Source organism: Antechinus flavipes, chromosome 5, assembly GCF_016432865.1.
Source record: "Antechinus flavipes isolate AdamAnt ecotype Samford, QLD, Australia chromosome 5, AdamAnt_v2, whole genome shotgun sequence".
Taxonomy (NCBI): Eukaryota; Metazoa; Chordata; class Mammalia; order Dasyuromorphia; family Dasyuridae; genus Antechinus; species Antechinus flavipes.
In genome coordinates, this window is record NC_067402.1 from 169929926 (window position 1) to 169957429 (window position 27504).

The following is a 27504-nucleotide window of genomic DNA, read 5'->3' on the forward strand; positions in this document are numbered from 1 at the left end:
CTAGTCATACATTTTTAGGCATGGGAACAAATATGGAAATTTGTTTTTCTTGACTGCATATTTTTTACAAGGACTATTTAGCTTTTCTTTTTTTTTTGGGGGGAGGGTAAGGGGACTGAGGCCAGTATAGGTGGGAGAAAATTGCAAATGTTTGCTAATTGGAAAATAAATAAAATTTAATTAAAAAACTTTTAAAACATGTCCAATTTTTGTGTACTCAATGAGGTTGCTTCCTTTAATTCTTTCAGGGAATTCTATTCACACTTCATAATGAAGTTCTTGGATGTCAACACTTCATTAGCACATTAACACCTCATTATCTCTATTATTTATTCTTTGTTTTCTATGCCTATATCAATAAAAAGAGGAAACCAAATCTTCCCTTCCTCATATGTGTCTGTGAATTCATGTGTGAATTTTTTTTTCCATCAGGCCTATGATTACATTGATGTAAGGAACTTTCCAAGAGGAAATTCCCTTTATAAAGCAGGTGGCTTCTTTATTCTTTTATACATATATACATATTTATGTATATAATAAAACATTAACAAAGAAAAATGTTCATTTTGGAAATAGATCCATCGTGGAGAAGGATTTTGTTTGGAAATTAATAAATGGTGAAAAATTTAGTTATAACTAATGTATATTTTTATTTTTTCAATAAAATGTTAGTAACTCGGGACTATAATGGAGGTTTAAAAATTGTATTTTTTGAAATAATCAGTTTAACCAGATCTTATTTTGACCACAACTTGGTAATTCAATTTATTGAAAAAAAAAACAATGTCAAACAATACTTTTAAAGACATATTAACAGTATTATTCTTTTATCTTGTGTAAAAATTATGCTGCAAAAAAAGGACCAACACAAAGAATTTGTTTCAAATATTCTAATGGCTATTTTTTCCATTTAAAACCCTGAAATTTCTTTGAAAGATAATTCTTTTTCTCCAACTTTCATTAGTTTGTACAGTTTTAGTGACAGGTTTAGCTATTTTTGATATTCCCAAATGCAAAAAAAATTTTTAAAGATGACAGAAATTAGGGATGAGAAGAAATTTTTACCTCTTTATATAATATTCAAGCTTTTATTTAGACATTTTAAAAAGGTACTTTGAGGAAGCTATATAGCTGAGGGACAAGGTAATCCTTATAATGTCCATCAAGAAAACCTTTCCCACTGTTGTGCACAAACCAGCAGGGAACATCTGTTCCCAGCACCATATCAGTTCTGTAGTCTTTCTGCAAACCCCTGTAAAGAGAGACATTAATTGCAGTTAGGTAAGGGATCAGAGGAAATCAAGAAACATATTTCTGCCATGCTTGATGCTAATTAGAAGATGCCCTTATTTTTACTGTGGTCACTCTGGTGACATAGGGCATCTGAGCATGGAGTGAAAGTGAGGGATTGAGGGATGGGGAAGATGAAAAGGCAAAGAAAAATTAAGTGCCCAACTGGTTTGTTTATATTTTTGATACAGAGACATATGGATGTGAACCTTTCCAGTAAAGATAGGAAGATTAAATAAACAAGAGAAATCAAATTTCAAGGGATTATGGACAGCTCTTCATGAATTTTAAGAATAAATCTGAGTTCTTGTACTTTTTTCATTTCTTCTTTCTCTTGTAAGTAGGTATAAAAGAACTAATATAAGACACTGAACACTGTGTTCACTGATAAGACAACAAATTCAGGAGTTATTCTTTGTAAGGAAGATAAATATGAACCGCATTCTTAAAGGTTATTTCTTGATTATTGCTAGTTTTCATGCTTAATGAAACAATTTGTTTGCATTTTATAAATAGGTTGAATTTTACAGCCTGCACAAGTCACTGTTCAGTCAGCTCTCTAATATAGGAAAAAAAGAAACAAAATCCCAAATTCTTATGGACATATAAGGCAGAATTTAGACTAGCTTTTACCCTGTGAAGAAAGAATAATTGAATAATTTGCTAACTGTTCTTGTTATTTTATAATATACAAATGTATCTAGTCATCAAAGGTGAGCTGTCAGTGATTCTCATAACTGCCACAATTTTAAGCTTTCTCTCTCTCCATATATGTATTTTTCTGTGTGTGTGTGTGTGTGTGTAAGATTTGGTCAGTTTAAGGCAAGAAAAGTTTGATACCCTTTTGTTGCCTCTACTTTATTTTGGAGTGGAATTCAATTCTATTAGGGCCCAAAATGGTTCAATCCAAATGCCTACCTGGTAACAGTTAGCTTGTGTCCTTTCACTTCCATGCTAGCTTCTGGCTTCCCAGGGTGTTGACCAGGTCTCTCGTTGAAGATCCGTACTTTTGGCTCATGCATGAACTGACCTAAAGAAACAAATGCCAAAGTCTTATGTGTTTAACTAATCCTTGTTGTGTTTTTTCAGACTTCATCAGCTTGGGTTGCTATGTGTGAGTCCTTTTAGTTTGCCTCATTCCTTCCAGAGTTTTTAGGGCAGAAAATGGACTGGCAAAGAAAGGAGTAATACTGGGGAAAGGAGGTGACAGGTATTATTTATCAGAGAGCTAGAGCCCCATGCTTCCCTTTTGTATTTGCCTCTGAGTATACAGATCTGAGTATAAAATAGGTTTGTGAGGTCACAAGTAAAAAGTAAAGCATTGATGGGTACATGAAATTTAGGGAGCCAAAAAAAGGGGTAAGAGAGTCTGCAAAATACAGATTTCTGCAGCCTGAGAAACAGAAATAAATTTTCTTTAGGACATGAAATGTAGATAATCATTGAAAGACTAAAGGAAAACAGCCAATCTCATTATCAATTGTTCCTAACATAGCCTTAATTGTCTTTTTGAGCTAACTTATCTGGCTCTTAAATGAGCAGCAGCAGACAGAACAGTCCCTCTGGAGTTAGGAAGATCTCAGTTCAAATCTAGCTTCAGACACTAGCTGTGTAATCTGGACAAGTCACTTAACTCTGCCTCAGTTTCCTCATCTGTAAAATAAGCTGGAGGGGGAAATGACAAACCACTCCAGTATCTTTGCCAAGAAAATTCCAAATGGGGTCATGAAGAGTCAGACATAAATGAAAAACCTGAACAACTTGTTAAATACTTTCAATGTAAAACTTTAAGCTTTAATATTAAAATTCTACCTGTCCTTTAAAAAGATTATCAGATCTCAGGGATAGAGGACTTCAGAGATTGTCTAATCCAACCAGTACTTCAGTAGTAATATCTTCAACAATAGTTCTGATAATGAACATCCAGCTGAAAGATGTCCAGTGATGAGGCATATAGCATTCCTCAGGCAACTCATGCCATTTTAGGACTGCTCTAATTGTTAGGAAATTTTTCTGAATGACCAAAATCTGCCTTTCTGCAACTTTCATTCATGGCTCCTATTTCTTCCCTTTAAGGCCAAGACTGTGATGATTCTAATTTAATAAATTTAATACCTTTCTCACAAGGGGTCATATATTTGTAGCAAGAAGGGAACTTAGAAATCACCTAGTCTAATCTCCACTTAAATATTATCTAATTTTTCATTTGTGGAATAAAACAAGTATTTCCAAAACAAATTATATAAAAAAAGATGTTTTTACACAAAGCTGCAAATGTGTTATGTACATTTATGCAAATGTTATCTGTACAATTTGCTATTCCTTTTAGATTTATAATAAAGTTATCATGTAAATTTCTTTTTTTCCCCCTCTACATGCATCTCTCTCCCCACCCTAGAAATATAACCAGGATCAGAAGGGAAACAGAAAAATGCGGAAAAAATTTTATCAGAGAAAGATCTCATATCTAAAATATCTAAAGAACTTTGTAAATCTACAAAAAAGGTTTATAGATTTATAAAATCTGTAAGAATGTGAGTCATTCCCCAATTGATAAATGGTCAAAAGATAAGAACAGGTAGTTTTCAGATGAAAAAATCAAAACAATTTGTAGTGGTATGAAAAAAACAGTTTCCACTTTTTACAGTTAAAGAACTGAGACCCACAGTCCTGAAATGACTTGCTCACAATAATGCAGGATTTTAGAGCACAGATTTTAGCATATATCCCTTTCTCTAATTCAAGACTCTTTCCATGGTACTACTGCCTCATATAAATGAAAACAGTCATTGTACCTCCTATAGATCTCTCCTATTCAGGCTAAATAGCCCCTTTTTCTTCAGTCAATCTTGGGGGTAGTATGGGCTCTATCCTAACTATCCAGGTTGCTTCCTCTGTACATCAACATTCTTTCTATAGTATAGTACGCAGAACAAAACACCATACTTTGGTTATGGTTGGGCAGGTAGCTGGTACAACAGATAGATGCCAGGCCTGGAGTCAAGAAGACCTGGTCACAATACCTGTGTGACCCTGGGCAAGTCATTTAACCCATTTCCTTCAGTTTCTTCATCTGTAAAGTGGACTGCGAAAGAAAATGCCAAACCACTCCAATGTCTTTGGCAAGAAAACCTCAAATGGGGTCATACAGCTTAAGTGACTGAATTAACTGAACAACCAGATATGATCTGGACAGGGAGAGCTTCCTGAATACTATGGCTCTTTAAACTATTCTGTTTTGTGACTGTGGAATCTTGTCTGTGAGGAAACTGTTTGATCTTTGAAATACCTTTCATTCATTCTTTTGAATCAACAGATTCTTCCCAGAAACATAGAATCTCAGAAAAGACCTTAGAGTTCATTTGGCCAAAGGTATATCTGAACAAGAGTGTTCTCCATAATAAAATATATATTTAATTTATTAATTTATTAATAATCAAGAATATTTAATAATAATATTTTCAAAAAGAGCTGTAGCCTTTGTTTGAATGGGATGAGTTTTGGGGAGTTTTGTTTCCCAAGGCAACCTGTTCTCCTTTTAGTAAGTTTTCTTTCTTACATCAAGCCTAAATTTATGTAATTTCCATATTTAATCTTCATGATCTCTATTATGATCAATAATTAGTCCTTGGTCTTCTCCAACTACAGCTTCTAACTTAAAGAAAAAAGCCATTTAAAGTCTTAATAATCCCTAGAGATTTGGTGGTAGCTGACATTTTCTGACAAATACTTTACCTATTAGTCCATGGGCATTCGGTGAAAACTTGTTTGTAGGAGGAATATAAATACCCAAGAAGTCTACATTAATGGGATGTTTCTTCCAAACTCGATGCAGTAAGACTGAGAAGGACATATCTCCATCCAGGGTAATGTTCACAGTCTTTTCTTTTTTCATTGAGACAAACAACCTAACACAGCAGTAAGGAAATGTAAGATTAATTTTACTTCTGGACAGACCTAGAGAGCAGCTATCTCAACCCCCACAACAGCCATGAGCATTTCTCCCCACTGAGCCTCATAGTTTTTGTGTTAAAAAATATTAGCAACACATTGTTAATGTAGTTGTTACTTAAATCATTATTTCACATTTAGGTCAATGAGATACCAATACATTGGTTTTGATTTCCAAGGTGAAGCACAAATGAAAAAAAAAATTGGGATATAGGGGTACTTACTTCTTATGAACAATGTGAACTGTGTCCAACCATGACAAAGTGGTAGTATGGAGACCATTTTTCAAGGTGATTGTTTCTGTACTAATTTCAATTTTTATGTCGTGGCTTTGGAAATAAAATGCTAATTTTCCAAAATAGGTACTTAATTTTTTATTCTTAAGCCTCTTGGCACCAATGAGCTCTCCATTTACCAATACGCCTATAAAAAAGAAAAATATTTTTCTATTGTATATGTTTTCTATTAGTATATTATATACATATATTATATATTAAAAGTAATATTCCCTTTATTTTCCTTCTTTTCTATAAACATTTAATAGAAAGAAAGAACATTTGTTAAGTGTAGTATATACTTGGCACTGTGCTAAGTGCTTCAAATACAAGTACAAAGGCAACAAAACAGTCCCTATTGAGGAATTAATGTTCTAATATGAGAGGAGGAGACCTAAAATAGGGCAGTTAGAACCTGTGTGGGATGGGAGTATCTGCGGAGCAGAGAAGGTAGTGAAACTTAGAGAGCCATTGAGTAGCAGAGAAATGAGCATGGCTGGAGTCTCTTATGTAACTGGTCTGAATGAGAAAGTCAGTAGGTAAGAGAGTCTCAGGGCAGAGGTTTCTCCAGGTTGGCTGCTGAGGAGGCAAGGCAGTGAAGAAATTTGGAGAGTGAGTTGAGTAGAGGGAATAAAAGGGTGATTAGCTGGGACTCTTCATGAAGTGTGTTCCAGGTGAAGAAGGGCAGGGCTTCAGGGCAAAGATTTCTTCAAAGTGGGAAGACAACTGATCAGGAGATAAAATCTGGATAAGGCTGTTGAAATTGCTAATTTAGGGACTTTCCCTCTCTTTATTACAAACATTTAATATTCTTTATAAGTAATGTCTCCTCTCATAAAATCTTTTCCCAATGCTTTCTTGTGGTGCAGAGGTAATCCTGCTTGGAGCAGAAGGTCTGGTAAGTTCTGCGTAGTGAAAAGAGCTTCAGGTAAGGTCTTGGGAACAGAATGGGTTCTCAATTAAGCTCAATTAAGGAAAGAGAGGCTCATTGTCAGCAGGCTGAGAGCTAGGAGTCTTTGACCAAAGCAACCCATGAAACAAGGAAATAATTTAAAACTGCCCTCAGTCCTGTACAGCCTCTTTCCATTTATGCAATGATGATAGGGAAATGGGTCCAGAGGGTCCAGAGAAGGTGCTAAGAATTACATCATGTTTTAGAATCTATTAATTATTGATAGTATAGATGTAGAATAAAAAGAATAGCAGCATTTATACCACAGGTTTTTGTGATGATCAAATGTGATAATATATGTAAAGTGCTTCACAAATCTTTAAATGTTATATGTTAATTATTGTTATTAATGAAATAAACACATATATTTGACCTGAAAAAGAAAAGTTACATAGATCATATGCAATTATAGTTTAAGTGTTTCGTAGATATCTAGATAGGTGTTATATAAATATCTGTTCTTATTATTAATAAGTTACATTATTAATATATAACAATATTTATTAGCGATAAGATACACATCCATATTTGACTTGAATAAGAAGCATCTTATAGGCCATGTGAAATTATGTTCCAAATCACAGATAGAATAAATGTAAATTTAACATTAACTCTGAATTGTCACATTCCTGAGACTCGACTGAGCCAAATTGTTCCAAATATTTATAAAAAGAGAAAAAGAGAACAACAAATATAGGCAAAGTTGTCAGCATTTTTATAAGGATTTTTTTATAATCAGTAATAAAAGAAACTATATTTCAATTCTAGTATTTCAATCTTTAATCAGCTCTATGAAGAAGATAAAATATCACTTAAAGGAATGAAATCAAGAAAAATACATGGACTATGGCAAGTATACACTAAAGAAGAAGTCTGTGCTATAAGCAACACAATTCTGAAAGTCTTAAAGGCAGCTAGGTGGCCCAGTCTGTTGTGTTGGGCCTGGATTCTGGAAGATGTGAATTCAAATCCAGACAAATTAGACAGTTGCTACTTGTGTGATTCTGGGAAAGTCACTTAACCCTGTTTGCTTCAGTTTCCTCATCTGTAAAATGGGCATAATAACACTTATTTCCCAGGATTGTTGTGAGGATCAAACAAGATAATAATTATAAAGTATTTAGTATATCACCTGGCACAAAGTAAGCACTATAAATTTTATTATTAGTAACCTATAAATGTGTATAAAGTTATCAAAAGATACACATAGGGTATCTTTAATAGGAAAAAACAGGAAGGCAACAAAGAATTTGGCTTTTATAAACGATTTTCTACTGCAGATTTTATCTTTGTAGTCATACAAGTGACTGAAAATTTTAAAGAATTTTAATAAGTCTAATACTAATGATTTAACATGATAGATTTAATACTAACGTTATCAAGTGGGCCCAAGTCATTATTTGTGGGTGAAATTGTGGAGATAGCATCCAGCTGCAGAATATTATAAGGTCTTTTCATTGAGATACATGATTACTCAAGAGATCAACGGAGAGGAAAAAAAAAAACTAGATGGGTGAAAAATGCTTATTATCCAGATGAGAACAGCTACTAAGTGTCTGAAGCCAAATTTGAACTCAGGAAGAAGAGTCTTCCTGATTTCAGCATTCATCCTCTGGACCAACTAGCAGCCCATCATTACAAGCCTCCTTCGAGTGATGCTATATGCCTATGAATCTTGGAACATATCAAAGACTAAGAGAAAAAAGTTAAAGATGTTCAAGGGTGGGTGTAAGTAGGTTTCACTATTGGTGCCCTTTGGGAAATGCAAGATTGGAAGATAACTCATTTTATATGAGAGGGAGGACAGCAGAGGGACAGTTCAAGTGTGATCCTAGTATCCTTTGGGAAATCATGTATAAGAATTGTCCAGGATGAGAAGGCATACTTAGTTGGGATTTTTACCAATGGAAAGAATATCCATATTGATTAGCTCCACTAATACATTTAAGTATAGAAAAAGGTGAAATCTCTAAAGCTCATTACCCATAACTTGATATTTGAAAATGATAAAAAGCTTTTTTCCAGTATTAATTAAAGTGAATGGAATTGATTACACAGTTCTCAGAATGTTTTTCCTTCTAAAACCTCAAAATTTTTAGCAATGTAATTGAAACAATGGTGAATTTTGAATTTTAATTACGATTCCTATTATTAACCATATGACTTTGAGCATATACCAGTCTTGCTAAGCTTCTATAAAACAGCGACAAATATACCTCACACAGACAGTTATGCTATGCTAGCTAGCATACATTATTTTATTTGAAATGAAGTATGAAAAAATGATTTGGAAACTATAAAGTACTATATACAAAGATAAGGCATTACCATCAATAAATCAATGAACAAGAATTAATTAAGAATCTCTTATGTGCCAGATACTCTGGTAAGTACAGCTATACATTCAGGTGATTTAAAGAATGATGCAGTTCCTCTCCTTGGGGAACTTATGTTCTATTATGTTCTATCATGTGCACATATAAATGGATGTAAAATATATGCAAAATAATTATCGCAATTTCCCAATAATTCTGTGAGCTCTAGGGAAATATGAAGTTTCTATAATGGTGGCATTTAAAAAAATGATTATTGAGTAATGGTGATTAAGTATAAGAAATGCAGCATTTAGTTTGACTGGCTTAAATGTAATTTATTTATCACTTACCTGTCTCTGGATCAGAAACCAAGTTGAGAATTTTACCAGGTTCTGAATCAATATTGAAACAAATGTTCTTTTGACTCTTCGGGAGGTAAATGATGAAATGTGGGTCGTTTTCAACTGAAAAATAAACATAGAAAGTAAAAAAGCAAATAGGAAAGGAGCAACACTAAAACTGTGTTTAGTATCTTCCCAAATAGTTTCACTTATGCTTTATAAACAAGTTATTATCTAAAGCATTTTTTAATAAAAAAATTAAATATGTCCAAAGCCTTTTAATGCTGCAACATAGGAGATAGAGGATTCTGGGTTATTTGACTTCTGGCAATCTGTTTACAGAACTTGATAGATTTTATTCCTACTGTCTATGAAATAGCCTTGAATTTGGAGAGGCTCATCTCCAGGTTGTCCAAAGGTGATATTGACTTTGTCTCAAAGTCTATCTGCTATGTTATGTAGCAGTTGTAGTTTTTTTTTTTTTGTGTGTGAAAAGAATAACTATACCAAAATATTTAAGTACTTATCAAAATAAGTAGAAAATGCGTATCATTAAATAAGCTATTATGACCTCAGTTGCAGTTTAATTATGTACAAGAACAGAAATGAGGAAACTACATTGACAGGACTTCTTCTGTTGTTGCTGTTCTCTATGATGCTACATTGGTTTTATATCTACCTTTTTGACTAATTCTTGTCCATCTCCATTTCTTCCCATAAGCCTCTCCTCTCATCTATGGACATTTCCCAAGATTTTGATTTTTGTCATCTGTCTTCTTTATAAACTGTTCTCAAGAGAATTTATTATCCTCTTAGCTTTAATTCAATCAATAACAACTATTACTGACAAGTATAAAATATTTTCTGCCTTCAAGAAGCTTACAATATAATTAAGGAGATAAGATGTAAACACATACACAAAATTAATGATTCAAGAGATAATTGTCAATTCAGTACAACTGCACACAAAATATCACAAGATAATACCATATATAATTGATTGCCAAATAATGATACGAATGTATTTATGCTAATGTAGTCAACATTAAAAAAAGAATGAATTCTGAGAAAACTCCAAAAAAGTAGTTGGAGCTTGAAGTATGAATTGGATTCGTATGAGGAAGAAGAAAAGGACACTTTTACAAAAGTAGTAGTGCAGGGGCAGCTAGGCGGTGCAGTGGGTAGAGCACCAGCCCTAAAGTGAGGAGGACCTGAATTCAAATGTGACCTCAGATACTTAACACTTCCTAGCTTTGTGACCTTGGGCAAGTCACTTAACCCCAGTTGCCTCAAGGGGAAAAAAGTAGTAGTGAAAAAGGATAAAACATGTTTATAAAATATATTAAAGAGATGACTATCTCTGTCTAGTTAGATGAGGGTACTGAGGAATGGAAGCCATTGGAAACCTCTGTTTGCCTCAGTTTCCTAATTTGTAAAATGGGGATAACAGTACTTACCTCACCAGTTGTGAAGCTCAAATGAGATAATATTTGTAATGTGCTTGGTATAGTGTCTGGCACATAGTATTCTCTGTCAAAATGTTAGCTATTATTATTAGCATAATAATAATAGTAAGTCCAGCTGAGGTGGACTTTTCTGTCTCCTATATAAATTCCATGTTTTTGCTAAGTGATTCAGTGGATAGAGCATGGGGCTTGAATTAGAATGATCTGAGTTCAAGTCCAGTCTCAGATACTTACTAACAATGTGACCCTGTTACTCATTTTCTGTCTGCTTCATTTTCCTCAACTGTAAAATAGGGCTAAAAATAGCACTTACTTCACATTATTATATTAAACGACATAATATTTGAAATGTGCTTAGTGTAATGTTTGATACAGTAGGCTCTATTCTCCTTTCCTTACATATTTCTCCTAATATCTGGAATGTTCTTCTTCTTATCTATTGAAATCTTGTCAATTATTTAAGGCCTAGTTCAAGTGTTTTATGGTCTATGAAGCCTTCTTTGATCCTTCAGACTGTAATGATCTTTCCTACACAGGAGCTTTTTTCATACTTCCTCTATATTCTTAGATATTATTTTGTATTACAATTGTTTGTATGTGTCATGTCCCCCTTCTAGATAACCAGTTTTCTGAGAGATTCAATTAGACTCTGATTTATTTAATTTTTCTATCTTCCCTATTGCCTATTATGCTCATCTGCTCATAATAGTTACTTAATAAATGTGTATTGAAGTCTATTGAAGTGGATTTATCTTCAGATCAGAAAACTTAATACCCCTAGATTTTTTAGTTAAAGGCAGCTATTTCTATTTCAAAAAAATCACTACATTGTTATATATTTGGCGTAGGATTTATCTCCTTTTTTTTTCTAGAATTAAGTCATGTTGAATTAAAAAAAAAACTTCTAGTTTTTTGGAATATGAATCCTGGCTTGCAAAATAAAAAAGTTTTATAAGATTATACTTGAAATGCAATCTGGGAAGTGAAGAGAAGGGTCCAAAGATATTTTACCTCTCATTACATGAGGAGGAGGAGTTGATACAAGCACTTGAGCTTGCTTCATGCTCATTGGACCAATTGTTGGTGAAGGTTTGGCCCAAGATGGAATTGAACTTTGAGCAGTCTTCTTGCCACTCGATAATAAGACACCTGTATAGATAGAAAAATGGATTCTAGTTACCAAGGAACACACTCCAAGAATACACCATAAATCTTACCTATTTAATTTGCAGTATCCCTTAGCTATAGACCCTCTCTTTTCATTTTTACTTCTCTATTCCTTTCCTTTTTCAATCATGTTTATGTGTGCCAGCAACTATAGTATTTTTAAAATTATCATTTTATTATTAGATGTAGTTATATAGTTATATATCTAATAATAATCTTCCAATAAAGATGATAATATGAAGTCATTATACCAAATTATTTCAAAGGGCCTTTGTTTCTTTAAGATTCTATGATTCTCCAATTCTAAAAAGATCATTCATTGTTGGATCTCAGCAAAAGTTAAAACCAGTTATCCAATTATGCATACTTAAATAAGTATCTCTTTTTAAAGATGATACATAGGTTCTTCTTGCAACTGGTGCTATTAGGAGTTGTCCTGCCCCTAAGATCTTGAGCCTCAATTAGACACCTTTATTTCTTGACTTTTGGAAACTTGACTATTATATAAGGGTAATCCTTGTTGTTATTATAGTCATTTCATTTGGGTCCAACTCTTCATGATCCTGTTTAGGATTTTCTTGGCAAAGGTACTGGCGTAGTTTGCCATTTCTTTCTCTAGCTCATTTTATAAATGAGAAAGTTAAAGCAAACAGGAGTGAGTGATTTGCCCAGAGTCTCACAGCTAGTAAGTGTCTGAGGCCAGATTTGAACTTGGGTCTTGCTGACTCCAAATCTGGTACTCTCTCCACTCTGCCACCCAGGGGTGATCTTTGGCTTTCCTTGAATAATCAATGATTATTTCCCCTCAAACCACCACTGGTATGAGAAGTCCTGTATAAAACTGGGGAGGCAAACTCAATGTAATTCCTTTCCACTGTAGATTTGAAACAAGTAAAGAGAATTCATAAGCAGAGAAGAGGGGCACATGGGAAGAGAAAAATATACTTGCTTTCATCTGTTTAGTTAATTGCTAAGCAGCTCTATATTTGAAGCAGAACTGAAATGAAGACAGAGTTGTAGGCTGGGGGGGATCTAGAATTTTAGGCCTGGCACATAGTAGGTACTTGAGTGAGTGAGATCACAAGATCTCTTCTTGAATATCAAACTACTACCTATCATTTAGCACTAACAAGGATGAACATAGATAGCATTTACTATGATCTGTGCAGAGTTTTTCAAATGTGTTTCACAGATATCAATCACTAAGGAGGGGAAATAAAAAGGAACAATAGAGTGACTATTCTAAAGTTCACCCCATTGAACAGCTAGATCAGTGATTCTCAAAGTATGGTCTAGCTCAGGGGTCCTCAAACTACAGCCCGTGGGCCAGATGCAGCAGCTGAGGACGATTATGCCCCTCACCCAGGGCTATGAAGTTTCTTCATTTAAAGGCCCACAAAACAAAGTTTTTGTTTTTACTATAGTCTGTCCCTCCCACAGTCTGAGGGACAGTGAACTGGCCCCCTATTTAAAAAGTTTGAGGACCCCTGGGAGAATCCTGGGGATCTCTGAAACCCTTTTAGAAGGTCTACAAATTCAAAAGTAGTTTTTATTTCCAATATGGTAAATGTCTATAAATATAATCCAGATAAACAAAAACTCTTTGGAGAGATCCTCAATAATTTTTAATAGGATAAAGATACTGAAAACAAAGTTTGAGAACCACTGAGCTAGAGAATCTATTGACATAGGCCAAAAATTGCAACAGTGGAGCTGAGCCTTGTAGTGACACAGGATGCCCTAGCCTTTGATCCAGGATCAAAGAGAGAATCTGTATGCTTCTGAACTAAATGGAAATACTTACCCTGACAGCAAGGTCTTCGTTGGTCCATTGGAGAGTCTGCCAGCATCCTCTCATCCCCATCAGCACTTTCAATCAGCATGGCAGTAAGTGGACTTACAACATGGTGGTCCAAAGACATCTGCAGGATGGTTCTTGTTATTCTCTTTTTGTCAATATTTGTGGTAGCCAGACTCCTATAATCAATGGATAGGGGAAAAATCCAAACAAACCATCACCAAAACATACCAGATTGAATTAGAAAATTGTTTCGGGGATCCAAATCTGGACCCAAATTGGCATCTATGTTTGTGGGGAAATGCTCAGTTGATTGCTGTCATAACATAATGATATAATGCTGTATCAAGGTAGCCAAAATTCTATATGTGCTACAAATTTATTGGTTAAACTTCAAAAAATTTAATTGCTGTTTTCTTTTGTTATATCATTATAGTTATCTCCAGTATCCTTCTTCTTCTCTCTTGTAGACAGACATTCCATATAACAAATGGTACTTTTTTAAAAGAAGAAAACAATCAACACAACTGAATAATACTTTTAAAAAGCCTCCAAACATGGGGAAACAACAACCACAAAGGGGTAGGATTAGGGATGTCTTCAATTTTTTAAAAATATGAGCCCTACTTGTTCTCTAAAATTTTATGTTAATTATTATTATTATTATTTTTTTTGGTGTTTGGTGATTCTTTCTATTTATACTTGTGGCTATTTTATATATTGTTTTCTTAGCTTTGCTAGGTTCATCAGTTCATCAGATCTTTTCATGCTTCTTTGTATTCATCAAATACATAATTTCTTACAAGACAGTATTATTCCATTAAATTCATGTAATTTATTTAGCCATTCCCCAATCAAAGGGTATCTACTTTGTTTCCAATTCTTTGCTATCACAAAAAATGCTTTATAAATATTTTTGGCATATATGGGGATTTTCTTCTTACCCATACCTTTCTTGGAGTATAAACTCAATAATGGAGACTCTGGCTCAAAAATGGACATTTTAATTACCTTATTTGCATAATTACAAATTGCTTTCCAAGTGATTGTATCATTTTACAGCTTCACAACAACATATTAATGCTCTCCAAGGTTGATTATTGATATTTTGTATTATCTTGCCAATTTGTCATTTTACATGGTATAATATTTATTAATCTTCAGTCAGATCATTTTGCCTTTATAAAAGTGTTCTTCACCTTGATTTCATCAAGCTTGTGGTTCATAACCTTACCTTCATCACAGAGTTACTCTGTAGTGCTTTAGTCAAAGAACTTCCAATTTGCCTGAGTTATTTCCTATATTCTAATTCACTTTCACTTTGACTATTTATAATGGCAATGTTTAGAAACAAATATATGCATTATAAAATGTATAGATTGAATGCCATACCATTCCAACTACCAAAGGGTTATTTTGTAGACCAAACTAAATAATAATGACATTCATGTGGAGAAGTAAAAGGTCAAGGTTCTCAAGGGAAATAATGGGAAAAAAAGTACAAAGGAAGCCAATATCAATATCAGATCTTAATATCAAAGTCTTAATTATCAAAACTATTTGGTAACACTAGTAATAGGTAACATTTACATGCTGCTTTTTATATACTGAGCACTGTGCTAAATAATGTCTTGGTATAATGACATTACATAAAAACAAAAACAATAACCCAAATTAGAAAAGTTGAGTGGGGGAACAGGTTAGAAAAACAAGATCCTGAAGCAAACATAGCATCAAAGTTCTTGATAAATCAATGTCTCTACTTTTGACAAAAACTGCTAGAAAACCTGGAAAACTATCTGGAAGAAATCAGGTTTAGTTAAAAAAATTTACACAACATACTGTAATCAGTAGCAAATGGATACATGACTTAAATAAAAAAAAAGGTCATATAAAAATTGGAGGAGAAGGAATGGAGATGCCTTTTACAATTATGGTTGGGGATAAAACAAAGGATTGAGGAAATCATAAATAGCAAAGTGCATAGATTAGATTATACAAAATTGAAAATTTTTGCACAAGCAGAATAAATGTAATTAGAAATAGAAAGGAAATAATTAATTGGAAAAAAATATTTGCAGCAATTTCTGATAAAGTCCTAATAGCAAAAATAAAGAATTGATGCAAATATACAGAAGAAGTATACCCCTGTAGATAAGTGGTTAAAAGAGATAAACAGGGAATTTTTAAATAAAGAGAAGAAAATTTTCAATACATAAGGAAAAAAAAGTTCCAAGTCATTGATACAAGAAATGCAAGTTAAAAAAAACCCCAAGTTTCCATTTCATACCCATCAGATTGAAAAATATGACAAGAGAAAAAGAGAAATCAAAGACCCTTTGAGGATGCAGATATGGTAATAAACTTGTTGAAGCTGTGAATTGGTTCAATTTCTGTGGGAAATAATTTTGACTATCTTAAAAGTTATGAATCTGTATAAACTCCTTGACCTATAATTCTTATTAGTCACATCCCAGTGAGGTTAAGGTGCTACTTATAGAAGCATATTTTATTATAGCAAAAAACTGGCAACAAAATTGATATAATAGCCTGTGGGAACTTTTGAAGTCATGATCAGTCTTTGCTTTTGTCAGAATTCAGAATATAGCAATTTTATTACTATTACCAGATGAGAAAATGCATATCCTTCCCATTTTTGCAAAAGTGGGAGAATATAAGTATGGAATATCATATGTGCTGTATGATATATGTTACTTAAAATTTTTTTTCACTCTTTTTAAAACAAATCATTGCAAGGGATAGCTTGCTGGTTAGAAAAGTAGGTTTGAATATATTCAGAAGTTAAGGTGATGTTAAAAAATTAAGGATATAAGTAGAAATGTGATTAAAATGGAATTGAATGGGAGTAGCCATTAAGATAAGATAATAGTATAATGTGGGTTTGTGGAATCTCCTTCCCTGGTCAACTCCAAGACTGTGGCAGATGCTCATATGTATGGATTGGAGAGTATAGATAGAGTCCAAAAATGAATAGGTGAACACTGGATACCCTGACAACCTTGATCAATAATTTTCTGATATCAGAATCCTATGTCTTCAGCATCATATAGTGGCAAGAGTCCAAGGTACAAAGTTTGATGATTTGGGTTCAAATCCCCACTCTGACTCTTCTTTTTGACCATAAAGAGAACACTTCATCTCACTCACTGACTTTTAATTTACTCATGTGCAAAATGAAGACAATAAAATTTATACTACCCATCGCACCAAGTTGTTCTAAGGAATATACTTTGTAAATTGTAAAGTGCTGTATAAATATTAGTATTCAAGAATGAATCCAACTCAGTAGTAGTTTGGGGTTTAGCTTCAATCATCCACAACCATTTGTTAGACTCCTATGTGTTATGTGCCATACACTGTGTTGTTAAGTACTAGGGGAAATACTTATCCAAACTGTGTGATATCAATTTGCAATTTTCCTGTTTACCTTCTTGGGAATCACTGAAAATTTCTGATCTGTATGTCAAGAAAGTACCCTAAGAAAATGGTTATTCATTTAGGAGATGCTCTTTCTTGCTTACCTTTCAGCTAGAAGTTGGTTTATGGTTAGATAAGCCCATAATTTCCTGGTGAAATCAGGGTCTGCATGCTTGTCCTTTGACAAAAAGGCATCCAAGCCATCCATTTCTGTGAGAGTGTCCATGACTAACTGGGCATTGGCCTGAAGAATAAAAAGTTCCATTGAAATAAGTCTAAGAAGTCGATCCATCAGTTGACATTTCAGTGTCTACGGTGTGTAGAGTCACTATGGGTGGTGGTAGTGGCAGTAATATTCTTTTTAAGGGAAGTCTTTAAGGGAGCAAATATAATCAACCATCTCCTACCCCATTAAGAAATATTGAAAATGCTATATCAGTAAATTAATAGATCAGGATGCTAGAAGCTAGAAAATGCTAGATCAGGATTTAGTGAGAATTCTAGATCAATAAATGTTAATTTTTAAAATTTCCCTAAATTTTGAGTACCCATTTTAGATTTTCAGTTCTTCTCAGAAGTATCAAATAGTAGCACTGGTCCTTTGGCTCAGACCTGTCATTTCAGTAAGAGTTGGAATTCCAGGTGAGGAAACTCCCTCTATCAATAGTAACAATAATTATTCTGGAATTATAGACTTAGGGGGAGCTAGATGGTGCAGTGGATAGAGAACCAGTCCTGAAGTCAGGAGCACCTGAGTTCAAATCTGGGCTCAGACATTTAATATGTCCTGGCTGTGTGACCCTGGGCAAGTCACTTAACCCCAAATGCCTCAAGGAGAAAAAAAGAGCTTGGGAAAACAAGAGGTTAAATCACTTGCCCAAGGGAACAAAGCTTATATGAGCCTGAAGAAAGACTGAAATCCAGATAGACCTGATTCAGAGATGGGCTTTCCATCTTCCATCATAACCAATCATTGAATCCCAGGAATCCTGAGAACTTTCTCTGGTGAGTCTTGATGATTCAATTAAACAGTTATGTCAATCAGGTGTGAACTGGACTGTTTAAATAATTAGGGGCATATATTAAAGTAGGAGTTTGGAATCAGAAAAGTGCTGGTGGAAGAGAGAGTACTTCAAGAGCTGAACCAGAAAAAACTGGTAGCACAAGGGTCTCAGACAAAGAGAAAGTGAAGACGGAGATGTGGCAGATAAGAGAGAAATCAAGAAGGGCCAAACCAAGCCACAAATAGGTAAAAGTAATTTTGAGGGTTCAGATGTTTACATAGTCCCCGGGGGGCAGGCAGAGACTAGCTGTCTGTGTTCTAGAAAGGAGAGGAGAAAAATGGAATGCTTTACTGGACACCAACCAGGTGGTAAAGTGGATAGATCATCGGATTTGGAATCAGGAAGACCTGAGTTTAAATATTGCCTCAGACACTTGCTATAGTGTGACCCTGGGCAAATGACTTAACCTTTATCTCAGTTTCCTCAGTAGCAGTAAGTATTTTACCACAGATGCAATCTCTATCTTCAAGTGAGTCTACTTCATTTGCAGTGTCACTTTCTATGAATTCATTTGTCGCTACTTCAGGACCTTTGTGACATCTTCTATAAACTCATTCTAGACTACTTTCAGAGGATCAGAAGTCACCAGGAAAATATAGCTCACTGACTCTCGAGCCAGAGGCCATGGGTTCAAATCCTAACTAGAGCATCTTGCTTGTGTGACCCTGGGCCTTTGGCCTTCATTTTCCTCCACTGTAAAATGAGGATCTTTTATTGAATGGCCTCAGGGCCTCTTGTGTGCTTTGATTTATGAGCAGCTAGCTCAGTATCCAACACTACAACACTTGCAGTTCCTGTCACCTATTATAGTCCTTCTACTAAAGGTAGTGCAGTTTCGAGCAGTCTGTTTACTAGACTAATCAACTTTTCTCCTTACCCCCACCCCATAAATGTGAATTATCAAAATTTAATCCAAGTGACTCATTGATTTGACTCTATACCCTATTTGGACAAAGAAGCTAATGGTTACCACTCCTTTTCAGTCAAAATGTAGCTGTTCAAATATCTAGTAATTCCTTTGGGGTGGTGCAACAAAAAGACCATTTCTAATAAGAATTTGTTATCCATCAATTCTTTCTCAAGCTTTGCAGACACTTTCACAATGTCACAGAATTACAGAATCTTAGAGTTGGAAGAGGTCTCCATGACTAATCCAACCTATATTCAAAAACTCAAAAGGAGTTTATCTTTGCCATGACATTCCTGACAAATGATCATTCAGACTTTGTGTGAAGTCCTTCACTGAGAATAAGCCTGCCACTTCCTGAAACAACCCATTCTCCTTTTTGGATAGGTTTTTTGTTAGGAAGTTTTTCTTCATTTTGTCTCTCAGTTTGCTTCTTGGTGACATTCATCCATTGCTTTTGATTTTACTTACTAGACAATAAACTAAAGAAACCTAATTCCTCTTCCATATGACAATCTTTCAAATACTTGAGGACAGGTATCACATTTATACCTCTGCAGGGTTAAATGCCCCTTCAACTTTTATTGGAATGAACTTTTATATGATCATAAAATTTCTGTCTTTTGCTCTATGGTTTACTAATAAACTTTAAACAAAGGACAAATATTTTAAAAAGTCTGCATCATAGATTAGACATCAGGTAATATGTATAAAACATATGACTGGCAACAACTTTTAAGATGTGAATTGGCTCAAAAAATGGTGGTTAAAATTGGTTAATAAGTAATTGCAATGTGCAATCTGTCACATATGCTGTTGTATCATCTACATTTTTTCTTGGAAATTAATTTTTTTGGGGATATCAATGTCTATTTAACATTGTTATATGAGAAATATTATTGGGAAATAGATTGGTCAATTTAAGGTGTCATATCTCTTGGTATTATGAATAAACTAAATTATTTTATCTCTTGTTCCTGGAAATTATAAAAGTAACTGGAATGTTTTATTTGTACTCCAGTTTTTCTTTCCTTTCCTAAGGAGATTTTCTAATAATATAATCCAAAGTTTTAAAAAATGTAATAGAATACTCTTTTGTTCACTAAAGTTGACCATCTTTTGTTATAATTTAGGTGAAAAAAATTGGGAAAAGATGGATAATATCTCTTCAGATGTTGGGATTGGTGTTTCATGGAAGGATTGACAAGAAGATATGTATATTCTTGTTCCTTTTTTCAGTTCTGGATGGGAAAGGGCATTAATTAGTCAATCAATCAATCAATCAACAAGCATTTATCAGGTGTGTACTATATGCCAGGCACTGGGGATACAAAGACAAGAGAGACAGTTTCTTTCCTCAGTTGTGTTCTGTCTGAGGAAATAGGATAGACACATAAAAGTATATGCAAAATAATATTGCGGGGTTAGGGTACTAGCAGCTGGGAAAATCATGCATAGAAGGTGGTACTCAAACTGAGTCTTGAAGGAAATTTGAGATTCTAACAAAAACTTTAGCATCATTGCATAGAAAACATACCGATGTCGCTGTGATGATACTTTCCACATGGTCCAATTTATCAGGTTCCACTTTTCCTGCCACCACTATTTCTGAGCCTCCAAAATAGTTATGGAAACTGTTCTGAGTAACATCTGTCACGGATTCCTGGGGATAGTTAAACTGAACATTTCGTAGCAATGGTGTAGATACCTGGTTGTAGAATTGCTGAAAATTGAAAAAAAAAGAAAAAAATCATTACTTTCATATGTCTATAGCAATTTTCTGAGGACTTTCAGTCAATATTATCTTATTTACATTCCCACAGCTCCTTCACTGCTTCTGTCTCTGTGACATGAATAGGGTATGAAGAAATACATATATACTGCTTGGCGTAGTAGCTTAGACTCAAAGCCAGGAAGAATTGGGTTCAAAGTCTTCATAATAATTTCTAGGAGCAATGGATAAAATAATAAAATAACTTGGCTCATTCATAATACCAAGAGAAATGATGATACCCTAGTTGGATTGATCATTTCCCAGGAATATTTCTCATACAATAAATCTGTTCCTCTCTGACACATACTAGCTGGGGACTGGGCAAATTACATTATTTCTTATGCTCTAAGCCAGGGCTTCTTAAATTTTTTCCACTAGTGATCCCTTTTCACCCAAAAAATTTTTAATGTGACCCTGGGTATATAGGTATATAAAATAGCTAGATAAATAAAACATTTACTGATAATAAATCATAATCTTGTAACTCTCATATTATGGGGTTGCAACCCAGAGTTTAAGAAGCTTTGTTTTTTGTAACTCAAGTACTATAAATTGTTGAGTAGGAGCTGATCTGCATTTATAAAGGGAATTTCCTTTTCTGGAATTTCCCTAACTGATGAAGTCATAGATCCAGTTCTTATTTCTGGGGACAATCTTATGTTTGATACTAAAACTATGTTTGATATAGGAAGGAGATGATGAGACTTAACAGGGAACATACCATAGAGTAAATGATAAAGATTTGATGAGATCCTTATCTGCCATTTACCATCTCAGGATTGACTCCATTGAATCAAACACAGGAATCTATTGATATGCTAGCATGTATAAAAGGAAAATCATCTGGAAAAAATTTCCCTAAATGGATGCATTTTATTTTTTCCAAAATGAAAAATAATTTAGGGCTTGAAACTGGGCATTGCTAAGGAAAGGTATTTTCTTTGTTTTGTCAGTCAGTTTAATTTTAGTAGTAATCTCCAAAAAGCTTTACTCCAAGATAAACAAGGAGCTTTATTTTTTATGCTTAAAAGATTTGACAAATTGAAATTTCATCTTTTTTTACATTGACCTTAATAATAACATGGCCTTTGAATAAGAACCATGGCTTTCTCATCATTGATCTAGAATTGCAAGGGACCCCAGAGACCATTTAGTCTAACTCTTCCATTTTACAGCTGAAAAGCTGAGCACTAGGGATTTTTAGCAACTCGCCCAATTAATTTTCCTTTAATTCTTTTTTCCTGTTTTGTGATGATGTAAAAGATATAGGAGCAAGGAGCAGTACTTTTATTTCTAATAGGGTTTTTTTTTTAAAGATGCTTTCTTTCTGCACTTATTTTAGAAACTTAACATGTTACTGAAAGGTGACGAGACACAGGAGTGCACCAGAAGCTGCAGGTTCCGGCAGTTCTTTTGGACTGCTTAGGAGCAGTAGGAAACAGCTTTAACCTGGCATTATTAAATAGGGTTGAGAATTGACCTGGGAGCATAGGAGATAAAATGTTTATTATTGGGTTATAAATTTCAGTGAGACTGAATGAGAATATGGGCTTGGGAGAATAATTTCAGTCTCAGGATGATTTGCAGGAGAAACTGAGTCAGAAAAATACAATTTGACTCTTTGCACGAGGAAGACTAAAAAGAGCTAAAGGGTAGCATTAGTTGTTAATGACATCTTTTGCAGCAGGATGCAAATAATCACAAAGATAATTTTTTTTTTTTTTGCTGAGGCAATTGGGATTAAGTGATTTGCCCAGCGTCACACAGCCAAGAAGTGTTAAGTGTCTGAAACTGGTTTTGAACTTGGGTCCTTCTGAGTCCAGGACCAGTAACCACTGCACTGCAGATTTTGTTATTTACAACATGGCTGAGATTCTCTTGGCTTGAGAAGTTATTGCCTAGGGAGGGCAGGCGCCTTTTTGACAGCAGTATAACAGAGCAGTTTTATGCCTGTGTCTTGTCTCACTACAGCAAATACTTGCTGGCTTCCTATTCATCACTCCATGCCATCAGTGTAGAAGTATAAGTGGGATGAAGGAAGCCGAAGAACTGAAAATTCTTCCATGGGACTTGAGCTAGGACCTCAGAAGTCCTTGATTTCTAGACTTGAGGTGGCTATAAGGTATAATGAATGGAACACTCTTTGGCTTGGAGATAGGAAAGCCTGAGTTCAAATCCTGACCTAATGGTCTCCCTCACATTCTTCACCTGTAAAATGGGGATAATTAGAGCACCCAAATCACAGGGCTGTTGTAAATATATGCAAAATATATGCAGAGCAATATATGCAAAATGTTTCTGAACTTTATGTATAAAGTACTATAGATGTTATTTATTATTTTAGATTTCATGAATTTGACAAAAAATATGGCATATTAAGAGTTCCATTTGATTCTTTTCTCTTAGGTATGGGTTGTTTCTTCTTCAGCAGACAAGATTACTGAGGAAAGAAAATGGGGTTAAAGGGTACCTTGAGCTGTATAGAAGTATCCTGGTTTCCATAAATCCTTTGAGCAACTCCATGGTTTTCTTGAGACAGCCTTTCCAAGAAGTCATAGTCAACATCAAAACCAATCCCCAGACTGAATAGGGAGATGTTATCTTGCATGCTTGCCTTAACATTCTTTTGGATGTTGGATAATTTCAGCTCTCCTGAAATTGAGGGTGTGAAAGAGGGACGAGAGAGATGAAATAGCTTTATTGAGTCATGAATTTTGTTTTAAAAATATAAATTATAAATTAAACCAAAAACATTGTAATTACTCATTTTAATTTCACCATAAGGAAATTTTTTTTCATATTATCTTTTTTTGTTTAAATTTTTTCTTTTTCAAATGACACATTTAAGAAAAATTAATCTTGATTGCATATGTTTAACACATTTTGGATCACTTGCCATCCAAGGAAGGGAATAAGGGGAAAGGAGGGAAAAAATTAGAACATAGGGTTTTATAAGGGTGGATGTTGAAAATTATCCATGTATATATTTTGAAAATAAAAAGCTTTAATTTAAAAAAATAATCTTGAGCAAAAAAAATCCCAAATAAACCCAACCCTCAAATAAATCTTTCAATACCATATCTATATTTTTTGGCAAAACAAAATTTTAAATTAGCCATGAGGGGAAAATAATGTCTTTTTCTACATCTCAAATTCATCATCTTTTTGTCAGAAAGTGATTGGCTTATTTTATCCTCATTCTTTTGGACTCCTAGGTTATCATTGCATTGAATAGAGTTCTAAAGTCTTTATCCTAGTTCTGTTCACAACAACATATTTTCTACTATTTTCTCCATGACCTCGAATGTCATTGAAAGCCATTATTTTTAGTCTTTTATTCTTCATCTCAGCTATGTGGGAAGTAGAAGTGGTAATCTTATTTTGAAAGTAAGTGACCTTAACTATACCATCCAGAAGCCTCAAGTCTAGAAATCAAGGACTTCTGTTTTCTCCATCTAATACTCATTGTAGGATTTTTCATTCCTCTCTTAACTCCTAACTCTCAGAGCTGCTAGGGGGCACATTGGATGGAATGCCAGACTTGAAGTCAGGAAGACTCATCTTCCTGAGTTCAAATCTGACCTCAGACACTTAGTAGTTGTGTGACTCTGGGCAAGTCACTTAACCCAATTTACCTCAATTTTCACATCTGTAAAATGAGCTGGAAAAGGAAATAGTAATCCATTACAGTATCTTTGCTAATTAAACCCCAGTGCTAATTAAACCACTCATGAAGAGTGAAATGACTGAACAAAAGACCTTTACCACATTTATACTTTGACACTGTTGGCATGGTATTATAAAATGTAAGGCCATAAAGTACTCATCATTCATTAGAGAGACAACTTTATAGATATGAGAGAAGACATATACATAAACAACTATTGTTGTATCATTGTCTCAAAGCTCAGTTTCTTGTATTCAGCAGATGAAGAAGCTCCCTCCAATATTGCTGTTTGGCTTTTTATTTGCAATTTATACTCTTAACAGTTTGCTTAGGGAACCTAGGGATTAAATGATTTCCTCAGGATCAGGGAGCAGGATGCATCAGAGGCAAGATTTGAATTTAGTTCTTTGCTTCAAATCTTACTCTCTAGCCCCATATGCCAAACTGTCCTGAATTTCATAATTCAGTTCAACAAATATTTGTTAGAAACCCCACAGCTTAGATTTAATAAATGTTGAACTGAATTGAACAGTATTGGCCGAAAAAAGGCAAATGCCACCAGAATTTCTCAATTCCAGCCCTTTGCTCTAGAAAGTTTGAGATGACCATCAGTGGAAATATTCATCATCATAGAGTCCCCATTAGGACTTACCTACTGTTGGATCTCCATCAGAAACTAAAATAATCAAAGAGACTGAGTTGGGGTCCAACATCTTTAGGTTGCTGGCTTCATTCAAAATAAAAATTGCTCTCAAAAGAGCTTCATTAATATTTGTGCCTGTTTAAAAAGACAAAAACAAAAACACTGTTTACTTGTATACTCTCCCTCATTCAAAAGCAACTACACTGTTGATTCTAGTTTTCTTTTGTGATTATTCATGAATAACTTATCCTTTGTTCAAATCAACTGCTCCCGATTTCAGAAGCTGGGCAAACTTCTACTTGAGAAGGGAATTCTCCACATCTTTGTATTTTCTCATAGCTTTAGAATTTCAGTAACCCCTACTGGGCCACTTTTTACCATTTAAAGTACCCTAAATCAGAGACCTCAACAATTTCCTCTCAGCCCCCCATTCCCACTCTTAATAGAAATTGTGTAAGTCTTTTGTTCAGATTACTATATAATGGCTTCAAAAGGCTTTTGTGAAGAATCAAAATATAGATCACAGTAGTGAAAATAGGTGAATGTTGTAAGTATTTAAAAAACCCCATGAAATTCAGATCTGAAACCACTGATAATTTCTAAATTTTCACCTTTCTGAGAGGAGTAACATTTTTCATGTTGGACAAGTAGTTAAGGATTGTAATTTCATTTATTATACTATTTACATAGAAGAGTTAGTTCCTCCCTCTTTCTATCATACCTGTGAGACTTCAGTCAAAGTTGAAGGTCTGAAGGAGGACCAAAGGACAATTATTAATATAAAGTGGATATGGAATGGAGCTTTTCAAGCTTTAGCTTCTTCCTAGGGTGGGAATGTCTATTTTGCTTCTGAAGATCTCTTTATGTTTCATTGTTTCTGTTCTTTAACTTCCTGGGATACATACATATACACATACATATGTGTGTGTGTGTGTATATATATGCGTTGTCTATATATGTGTGTGGATACATATACATATATGTAATATGTATTTGTGTGCGTATATACACATACATTATATATGTGTATATGTTCTTTTTGAGAAAAGATCACATTTATTAAATATTTTAATAAACTAGTATATTTGTTCATTCTAGATAACTATAGACTGTACTTTAGTACTCCATTGTTGAAATACAAAATAAGGCACTGACTATAGATAAAAGAAATGTATGTATAATGTTCCACAATGCCCTCTGAATCATCTAGGATTTAGATTTTGTTGCTATTTTTCACAAGTCAAATCCACATACCACCATTGGGTTGGATCTTCTCAATGTACTTCTTAGCATCAGTGATCTGTGCATTAGTGGCTGGAACTAGCTCATCTCTCCAGCTTCTGACATTGTGATTGAAATCCACCACTGAGAATTGGTCTTCCGCTCTTAGGTCATCCAATATAGTTTTCATTGCTTCAACAGTCTATTAAAAATAGGAATGAGAAATTTCCATCCTATAAGTCAAAAACCTGGGTGACATTGAATCCCTTTCTGCCTGTCCTTTGAGAAGCTTTTTATGACAACTCCAACAATCCTTTTCCCTGAGTAATTATTATCTATACTGCTCATTGTAGTATTGTTTCATCTGTATGTAACTTAACTATCCATGTAAGCAGTGTACAGATTTTGCAGTCAAAAGACCCAAGTTCAAATCTTGGCTCAGATTCTCCTAACTTTGTGACTTTAGATAAATCACTTGACCTTTGCAGTTTTTAGTTTTCACAGTTCCTTGTAAAATAAGAAGCTTGGTCAAGTCAACCTTTAAATTCCCTCCAGCTCTAAATCTGTGATCTTGAGAGACTTTTGGGGATAGCCCTCCTTTTGCCAAATTTAGTGTTAAGCATATGATTGGTGAACAATTAATAGATACATAAATTAATGAATTTTACAAGTCTAAACTCTCTTCTTTGCAATTTTCACACATTATTAAGACTGCATCAGCTTACACTTCATATTATTAAATAATTATTCTCTCATTGTTTCTAGTATATATATATGTGTGTGTTTTTTTCCTCCAGTTAAATTGCTTTGAGAGGTAATATAGGAGAAAGAGCCCTAGATTTGGAGACAGAAGACCTGAGATCCTATTCCAGTCTTACCATTAATCTGTAAAGTGACTTTAAGGAAATTATATATCCACTCCAGATCTTCATTTTCTCTTTTGTAAAATGGGGGAAATATTTATATAAGTTTACAAGGTTGGAGTGGAGCTTAAATGAAGTAATATATGTAAGTTGCTTTAAAAAGCTTATAGATGTAATAATTACTAGAATTTATATAGCATACACATTCCACTGGAATTTATGTATCACTTTAAAGTTTGCCATAGTAAGCTTGTTGTGAGGAAAACTTCCTAGAAATATGATGTATTCAAAACTGGAATCATTTGCCTTGGGAGGTAATGAGTTCCTCATCAGTTAAAGTTATTAGAGGCTGGATGACCATTAGTTGAACAA

General features: G+C 34.2%; 1 protein-coding gene across 1 annotated transcript in view; it reads right to left on the reverse strand.

Annotated features, from left to right (window-relative positions):
- Positions 1-736: 736 nt before the first annotated feature.
- Positions 737-27504, reverse strand: part of LOC127538651 (inter-alpha-trypsin inhibitor heavy chain H2-like) — a 35998-nt gene continuing 9230 nt past the window's right edge. The window contains exons 7-18 of the mRNA XM_051962421.1: positions 26303-26471; positions 25058-25183; positions 23209-23390; positions 20502-20687; positions 17098-17237; positions 13562-13734; positions 11602-11739; positions 9134-9247; positions 5466-5664; positions 5026-5198; positions 2209-2320; positions 737-1252 (exon numbers count right to left, since the gene is read on the reverse strand). Coding sequence (XP_051818381.1) covers positions 1102-1252; positions 2209-2320; positions 5026-5198; positions 5466-5664; positions 9134-9247; positions 11602-11739; positions 13562-13734; positions 17098-17237; positions 20502-20687; positions 23209-23390; positions 25058-25183; positions 26303-26471 — 1863 coding nt within the window. The 3' untranslated portion in view covers positions 737-1101. The remainder of the gene's footprint in view (positions 1253-2208; positions 2321-5025; positions 5199-5465; positions 5665-9133; positions 9248-11601; positions 11740-13561; positions 13735-17097; positions 17238-20501; positions 20688-23208; positions 23391-25057; positions 25184-26302; positions 26472-27504) is intronic.